This window comes from Sander vitreus, chromosome 24 (assembly GCF_031162955.1).
Source record: "Sander vitreus isolate 19-12246 chromosome 24, sanVit1, whole genome shotgun sequence".
NCBI classification, from domain to species: Eukaryota; Metazoa; Chordata; class Actinopteri; order Perciformes; family Percidae; genus Sander; species Sander vitreus.
The window spans coordinates 1,505,652-1,514,412 of NC_135878.1; the positions used below are offsets into that span (position 1 = coordinate 1,505,652).

Sequence of the window (8,761 nt, forward strand, 5' to 3'; positions counted from 1 at the left end):
TTTACTCCAAAAATCCATTGGAGTCAGTGACAGGCAGAAAGTTAAGACGATATGTCAGTCATTGTTCAGACAGAGCTGATTCCGCAACTGACCACAAAGTCTCTTTTATAAGGAAAATGAGGCAGAATGATCAAAACAAGATGTCAGTACTGCAAACTGGGAACGCTTCTAAATCTTATTTAATTTACAGCAGGCATTTATGATGAGGATAATGAGCATAGACCTGTATCTGTGTCCATCCTGCAAACTCACCGGATTTTACAAAATATAGTCAAATACTGTGCCTTGTGTGATCATATTTAATGATTACAGGCAGTAAGAAGGCACCCTTTATAATGCTAGCACTGGGGACTATGGGATATCGTGTTCACACGGACATTTTCATGTGAAGAATCTCGCTGGTGAATGAAACGACATGGTGCACACAAATGTGTTTTAACAGCAGCTACATGATGCTTCAACATGACAATAGATCCTGCTTTATTTTTTTGAGCGTATGCATTCTTTGGCAAAGTTGTACAATCACATAACTCAACAACAACAATGCCTGCGTGAGCACAAGTGTTGAAAACTAATTTGGATCACTCAGCACTGATGACACATTGTGATGAAAATAGCTCAGTGTGGGTGAAATGGTTAATGGGACATTTAAATTAAGCACTGATGAAAAAAGGCTTGGTGTTTGCAACGAGCCGTGCTCTAACTGCGCTTGGTCAGAGGTCTCCCCTCACGGACATGCTTGGCACTCCTCTTTTCAGTCTTGCCCTTCTCTCTGACCTTCCTCAGGCGCCGCGGAGGCGGCGTACCTCTGGACTCACTGTCCTCCTGAGCGCTGGATGTATCCATCCCGTCTCGCTCTTCAGGAATGTTAGGAATAGCCCCACTGCTACCATCTAAAATGTTCCTCAGGGAAGGGTCCTCTGGCGTACAGGTGGCTGTCGTGCCACTCTCACTACTGCTCAGGTCCTGTTCCTCGCCATAACGCCCTCCCCGGCTGTGGTGCGGCAGGGAAGAGGCCCTGATGGAGCGCCTGTCGCGCTCCGTCTCGCGGATGTTATGCTGAGGCTCGTTCATGTCCACCCCAGAGTCCAGGCTGGTGTCGTTGCTGCTCGGTGGGCGGTGGCGGCGGCTCTGGAGCTCGATAATGGAGTGGCGGACCTGGGCGGCCGGCTTCCCGTCTAAGGAGACAAACCAGGCCCTGGGGTGAGACTTGCCGCGGGTCAGCTCCAGCAAGGTGCGCTCTGAAATCCCCTGCAGCTCGCTGGGTACACCATGCCCACTGCTGAAGGCCTCCATACCAGCCGCCTCATTAAGAGTCCCAGGGACCGAGACGGAGGATTCCAGGAGGTTACTGTAGCGTCCCCACACAACAGCGTTAGGGCCTTGGCCTTGCGGAGGAGTCTCCAGAGGCTGGGGCTCATCTTGGCTGCTCTGCTGTGGGCTGCTCCCACCTTGGGAGTGGTGGTGAGGGACTTTGGGTAGTGTCTGGGTGTAACTGTCTTTACTTGCAGGCTCTGAGTGAGCATCATAGTCAACTCCATTGCGGGGGAAAGTAGCAGACTTGCAGCCTGATAGTTGCTGCTCCTGAGCACCGAAAAGCTCCGGCGCCTGAATAATGGCCACTGGCTGGTTGTAAATATGAAGCAGCTTATCTTGAAAGAAGTTGTCAGAGTTTATGTTGACCCGATTCTGCTCTGACTTCTCCCGAAGCCGGGCCACCTCTTCGCTGTTGATGTAGTGAGATGACGGCTGGGGACCTTTGATCCGATCCAGAGCAATGTTCTCATAAAGGGGAGCCACCGGGCGACTCCCTGGATCCTCCACATAGATGTTGTAGTTGGCTTTGTGCCTCGGCGTGGACGAGGGGTCACACTGGACACTGCAGGAAGCGAGGCTGTTGTCGCCAGAACGGAATAACAAACCCTCTTCCATGTGGGTGGAGGTGGTTTGGTCTTTTTTCACCACCGTGAGTTTGGAAAAGCGTGCTCTCCTCCCCCTCCTGGGCTCTCGATAAGAACTTCTCCTGTACAGAAGAAATGAATTAAATCATAGGGTTGCGTTTCAAATGTTAAGGGCAAGTTAAATGGACACTGGAATTTTTTATTTTAGGCTGATATTGTTAACCTACCACTTATTCTATTTGGTGTCTTCTTTAAGAGGGTTTTATTGAATGCACTGTTAGCATTTATTTGATATAGTACCATAGTCAGTGGACTTTTCTTTACCTTGTTTAAAGCCCCTGAACACTTGGCTACAAATGTTAAGGATATTTCAGTAACTTAAATAACATATACATAAACACATATACACATACTGTATACATATTCATGTCTAAATAAACAAAAAAATTGCTTATTCAAAGATCTAACATAGGTTTTATTCTTGAAGAGTTACACTTAAATGTGTTTCAACTTTGAACTGAAAATAATTAATTCTAAATGAAGTCTTACTACAAGGAAAATAAGTAAGTATATGTTTTATATACTGTAAATTGAAATCGACCGCTAACATCTCTGAGCAGCTTTCTTACCCGCAGTGACACAGCAGCAAGGAAAGCAGTCCAATCACTATAGCCAGCATGGCTCCCAGTATTCCCATCAACAGGTAGGTGTGGTGTGATATGAAATCAATGGAGCTTCCATGTCCCAGGTTATCTAAACAGTCAAATTCATAGATTGGCATGACACATTTAAAACAAATTCCACAAATGAATGAAGGTAGATGAGATGATGTACCGTGTGATGAGGGAAGAGGGGCAGCGATCCAGTAGCCCAGATGGGAAGCGGTGTAGGTCCAAACCAGCTCATCGCCAACTGTTTTCACTATCCCCAGACCCTGGTTCTCCCAGGCACCTGTTGTTATTGCACATTAAAGTTTATCAAATCATTAAGCTTACAATATTGACAGATCAGTGTTTTCCCTCGGTTTGTGGAAGACTTAGGTGCGCGTATTTGGCAAAATACACACACAATACAAAAAGGGGTTTAGGCTTACTTCCTTAAGAAAATGTTAGGTTTTTCCAATTTAAAAAATGCAAAATCCCCATATATTTTGTGTCTCTGGGTTTTTGCACCTTTGTGGTAGTTTAATTACTCTTTTTCACATTACTTTAAACCATTACTATAACCATATCGGTGTCTGAAACGTTGGAAAAGCTAGAGCAGATAAATAACAAGACAAGACAAAACTAAAGAAGTCCAACTACAATCATTAGATCTGAGAAAAGTCTAGTTACATTCATTCAAGTTAGATGCTGTCCTAAACAGCTCAGGTGCTGCACCTTAACTTTAAAATGGCAGGGAAAACCCTGCAGATGCTGTTCTTCCAAATGCTAGATCTCTGTAACGATGTACAGTACCAACTTTATTTTACATGTGTCAGTCTTATTTTCTAATGAAATTCAGTGGCTTATCTGTTTTTGCTCTTTTATACTTACCTGTCTTTAGGTTAAAGGCCCAGGCTGGCACAGTGTCGGAGGCCCTGAGGTGCGTGCTGCGTCCCAGGGGAAGGCTGATTTGAATGGGCCCTCGAACCTGGAGCTCCTCACCGCCAGAGTACAGCAGGACATTGACGGCTGCCAGCGCCTTCAGCTCGATGATTTGCACCACTTCAGACGCACGGAGGAGTAATCCAGTCAGAGGAGTCAATCTCAGACATTTAAATGGTACAGTGAATTCTTATGTTTAACAAGTTTTTTGTAGTTTAAACATTAGCTTTATCCATTTTGTAAAGAATTACAGTAAAACAGTGAAACAAGCTGTGAGATCTGCTTGATTTAAAGATGCTGACCATTCATGCCCCACAAAGTCTTTAAATAATTGTTTGTAAAACTTATTTAGTGCAGTTTTGAGAAATGTGTCTGCTTAAAACACTAATGAGGGTCTTATTTACCACTCACATGATTTTTTGCTGATGATGCCTGGAGTGCAGTTGGCACAGTCTTTCGCTAGGTGGTGCTGTGGTACAGTCAGGTACGCTGTCACCGAGGAGACGTTGCTCTTATCAGACATCGTGAGGAGGTTCTTGGGGAATTTAACCTTAGGTTGGGATGAGCTGTCTGTAAAAACAAGATGGCATCCGATAAGAACATCTAGATACATGATGCAGTATGTTTAAATGCGTATATGAAGCTACAAGTGACTGTGCTTTGACAGAAAAGATGAAAGAGAAGTGGTAACAAGGCTTTCTTTATTTTACAGTAGAGGTTAGGGCTGGGCGATATGGAGAAAATCAGATATCACGATATTCTTGACCACATCGATGTCGATATTGCGACAATATTGTAGGGTTGACAACTAGTGCTTTCACAAAATATTTTTTACAATGAGATTTTAGATAAATAATCATCGATGATGTGGTAAACGGTTCCAAGGGAAATTATAGAGAACAAATAAATCATTTTTTTTCAGCTATATACTGACTATGTTTACATGCATTTGTTTCTGACCTCTACAAAGTGTGTAAACCTACCAGGTAACTTCCCTGTGATGAGTACTGAGTCTTCAAACAGCCAGATATTCCCCTGACTGTGAGGGAGCAGCAGCAACGTCACAGCAGAGAAAACTGCAGGAAGACGGACAAAACACAAATACTAATAGCACTTTTTTCCCAACTATCACAACTACAAAATGTCCAAGTTCTTTCCAATAGACAAAAGTCACCATTATAGAACTGACAAAGATCAGAAGTGGCAACTTTATTTATAAATAAGAGCGAAATTGAGAAAAGTTAGTTTTAAATATGTGACAAGAGATAGAGATGTCAAGTCATTCATGCCTTCCTGTAGACCTGTAATACCACCAGCAGGTGGCAATACTACCTCAAGCCTCTTTTTAGGCTTTAGCTGTCTGGCTCAGCAGCACAAAAGGGAGGCGCCTCTGATAATGCGGAGCAAAGCAGGTCTCGACAGATGACACAATTTCATCATCCATCTGATTTTTATCCCTCATAACACCTGCTCCATCTTTGCTTTGAAACACCGCCTCCCTGCTTCTTTTCTGGCTGAGACAGACCAGTAAGCGGAAGTGGATGCACAGACAATAGAGTCATGTTGTTGTTGTTTTGTTTTTTTACACCAAGATGAGATCGGTGTGGCTAAAAAGCCCCCACCCCCCCCCCCTCTGCATTTGATTGGGTGCGGGACAAAGAGAGTTTGCTGAGGCAGGGATATGTTTCCCCCAGGCTTGAGTCAGACATCTCGACTCTACATGCTGCTGTAGAGGCAATCCATACGATGACGGCGTTCGGCTACACTTGACTGTACGCTGGGAACATAAAATGCTTCATCATGAACAAACCTCAGTGACAAGTTGGATGTTGTCGCAGACACTTCATTAATCTGTGATGACCATGAATAATGCAGCTGTGTGAATACTGTGGCTGGCAGTACAGAAAACTCACAAAATGGCTGCACAGCCTATTATGCACAAGTAATATTTACATAGCTAAAATAGTGTTTGTGTGAGAGAAATGCATCCTTGAGCAAAGCACTTTTTATTTGAGTAGGTGTGGGCTAAATACCTTAATTGTGTTTTGTCTCTATGGTTGGATCGATCCTTGTTGGATGATCCTTTTTACTTGTGTCCCTTAAAGGGGGGGCGGCAGGGTCAGCTGTGACCCTGGAGCTGGTCAGGATACGGTGTTCAGCATTTCAGCAGAGCAGATGTTAATGTCCATAAGGGATCCAACAGTCTGTGGCTGTGTTCTTCTGTCAGAGAAGCCAGGCTTACTGTATGACTTATAGGTGGATATGGGAGAAGATTTGGGCCACGCGAATGAATGTTTTCCTCAGGAACTACCAAGATGGTGCCCCTGACTTAACAATTATTGTTTGAATTTGTTGACATAAAGAGACAATGAGGAGCCAGTTAGTGTTTCTTGGATTAGCCAAAGGTTTAAAAGAAGTTGTTGTGTGTGTTACTCACTCGGCCTCTTGGCGGTGCTCCAGGGCACAGGGGTGGGGGCGTAGCCCTCCATGGTGCCCAGCAGAGTCAGACTGAGGCCGGGACTGTAGGTCACCCAGAGCAGAACCTCACCCTTCTCGTCTGTTCGGGCAGAGCTCCTCAGGGTGTGGTTTATGTAAACGTCCACTGAAGCACCCAGCAGTGCCTGACGGGTCACTAGGTCCCTCACCAGCACCTTCAGGGCAAACTGGGGCTCTGGAGAGAGAATGCCAGAAGGTATAATGATTTAGACTTTCAATTGCAGTTCTTTCCCTGGGTTTGTTGAATAATTGGGTGCACATATTTGGCAGAGAGGTTTAGGGGTCCTCCCTCAAAATGTTTTAAAAAAAATTTAATTTGACATCATTTTGGACCATTATTATTACCATATCTGTGTCTAAAACGTTGGAAAAGCTAGAACAGATAGATAAATAACACTAAAAAAACTCAACTCAAAGAAGTCCACAGGGGACCAACTACAATTTTTAGATCTCAGTATTTCGCAGTATCTGAGTGTCATTTAATCAGTTTTGATGCTCAGATTGATTTTATTTGGCTTAGGTGCTGCCAAAAACCGCTTGGGTACTGCCCCGAAGTCTTATAATGGTAGGAAAAACCCAATTGTATTTATAGTTTGGATTTGGTAAGCTATTCCTATCAGCATGGCTGCTAGAGTTAGACATCCAAGAGTTTGATTGTGGTTATACATGTGTCTCTGCATGTGTTCTGATCTGTATGCAGACCAGCCTCATCTACTTCCTCTCTCAGCAGTACTCGGTAACCTTTCTCTTCCCATGAAAAAGTGATGAGGCAGGCACAGTTGAACCAGAGGGAGAATGAAAAATACATCAAAACCAAGTGCCACGTTAAGACGTTTCTTCTCTTCCAACACTGTCGCATACATATGCACTCCGAAGCATGTAGAGTTGATATTTAGCCAGTTCCCAATTGTCGATATCACGCTGTAGTTAAGAGACAGTTTTACTCTAGTTTTCAACCTTTTTTTAGTCTTTTTTGTTTAAAATCTTGATAAAAATGCATGTTGCTGTCTACAGTGTAGTTGGTGGGGTTGAAAACCTGACTTTTTGTTGTAATGTACTGTAGTCTTTAGCAGTATAACTGATGGATGTATTAAGCTTAATGACTGCTCATCAAGATGTTGTGGTCTGTAAAACTGGCACTAACATAGCTGCTGGAGTTCCTAGAAAACATTCAAGTGTATTTTTATTTTAATTTAAAAAAATGTTTACAGTTTGTAAACCCACCATCTATGCCCAGGTAGTTCGAAACAACCAATCAATCAATTTTATACGTCACATGAAATCATATAAAATACACAGAGGCCATGAATGTGCACAGGCTCACCATGCTCCCCATTAATTCATCAAACAGATAAAAACCTTAATCCCCCAAACCTCCACATTATATATCTTAACCCTATTAGCTTGTTGGTCAGACTGCCTGTGAATACATCCAATAGCTTATCAATAGAAATAGCTGATCATTCAGACAAATACCTTGGCATTTAGGATGGTTTTAGTGAAGACCTATTTACTTTAATAACAGGAGCTCCTTCCAATTGAGCATATTGCTACATAGCTTTACTGCAAAGATCACGTATAATTCAGAATACAGTATTAAAGATACACTCTGTTAAAAAACGATCCTATCATTTTTTGACCAGCTTTACCTTCATATCTGCAAGTTAATCTACTATTTTGCCACTCAAAATTAATTAAAAGTGTCAGATTGAATAAAATGTTGCAATCTGTGGCACAATTTAAAATGTATTTATAGACCTAGCTTGCAGCATTTGCCTCACAACAATCACAGAAAGCTGCAGCAAACCTAATTTGAATGTATATATCCTAAACAAAGATAGGTTACAATAAAAACTAAAGAAAGGTGCAATTTAAAAGCCAGTTCTTTTGGTCAGTTTCACAGAAACAAACAGCCTATTTACATAGCATGCACTGCTACCTGATTCTGTTATGAGTCACACGGCTTCCTCTGTTGCAGCTCATTTTCTCTTAACAATGACGGACCGATGGAGAGCTAATATGTGTTTCTGTTTACCTTCTATCGGAGCGGAGGGGCTGAGGAGTCGCCCCGGGTCGGTGACAGACGGGTCTCCGACCGCAATGGTGAGGCCATTGTCCCCGGGCGAGGAGGAGGGCAGGCCGCCGCCCTCCTCCGCTGCTCTCACCGCCCCATCCAGGCACGGAATCAAAAGCAACGACGGCAGAAAGAGCAGCAGCGGCGGCAGCACGGAGCGTTCAGCGGCGGGCATGGCGAGAGGGGGAGCAGGCTCAAAGACATAACGAACCGCGAGAGGTTCGGGGAGGGGGAGAAGAACGAGGTCCAGTAGGGTTTGTCCTTATCACGAAGGCCTCGTCCCTCTCATGGTTTCTTGTAATGTTGGTGCGGACAGAGGGAGGGGGGGGGGGGACCCAAACCCCAACCCAGTGGAGAAAGGATGCGCTGGTGCTGAGGCTGGGCGTGTGTGGTCGAAGATCGTTTATAATGTGAACGATGTGTCACACGGTAAAGAAAAAAAAATACAGCACAGGTTCATCACTATGATTTATATCCTAAAATGTCACATCTAAATATATTCCTTATGTGTATTTCGGTCCAATAATGCATACATATACGTGCATATGTGCTGAAACAAGCAGTTACTTTATTTAACAGCCTGTAGTCAATGGCAGATCATTTTGATGATCAGTGATAATGTGAAGATTTTCTGCTTTTCGATTTCTTAAATCACTGTAAACGGAATATCTTTATTTTCTAAAGTAATTAGTAATAGGCTATAA

At 43.5% G+C, this 8,761-nt stretch overlaps 1 protein-coding gene across 1 annotated transcript; it reads right to left on the reverse strand.

The window, feature by feature from the left end:
• Positions 1-404: 404 nt before the first annotated feature.
• fam171b (family with sequence similarity 171 member B) lies at positions 405-8,357 on the reverse strand. Its single transcript, XM_078244051.1, has 8 exons — positions 8,019-8,357; positions 5,925-6,158; positions 4,471-4,563; positions 3,899-4,057; positions 3,437-3,607; positions 2,736-2,852; positions 2,531-2,654; positions 405-2,023 (listed from the first exon to the last, which is right to left on the reverse strand). Exons 1-8 carry the CDS (start codon positions 8,230-8,232, stop codon positions 700-702), a joined length of 2,436 nt encoding a protein of 811 aa, XP_078100177.1. The 5' UTR covers positions 8,233-8,357; the 3' UTR covers positions 405-699.
• Positions 8,358-8,761: the final 404 nt, after the last annotated feature.

What these genes read in the sequence shown, in the direction of transcription:
- fam171b (XM_078244051.1), bottom strand. Translation starts at nt 8,232, where the DNA reads ATGCCCGCCGCTGAACGCTCCGTGCTGCCGCCGCTGCTGCTCTTTCTG. An exon ending in CCCCTCCGCTCCGATAGAAG is followed by an intron (nt 6,159 to 8,018) that starts GTAAACAGAAAC and finishes TTCTCTCTCCAG; the next exon opens with AGCCCCAGTTTGCCCTGAAG. An exon ending in CATCATCAGCAAAAAATCAT is followed by an intron (nt 3,608 to 3,898) that starts GTGAGTGGTAAA and finishes GTGCGTCTGAAG; the next exon opens with TGGTGCAAATCATCGAGCTG.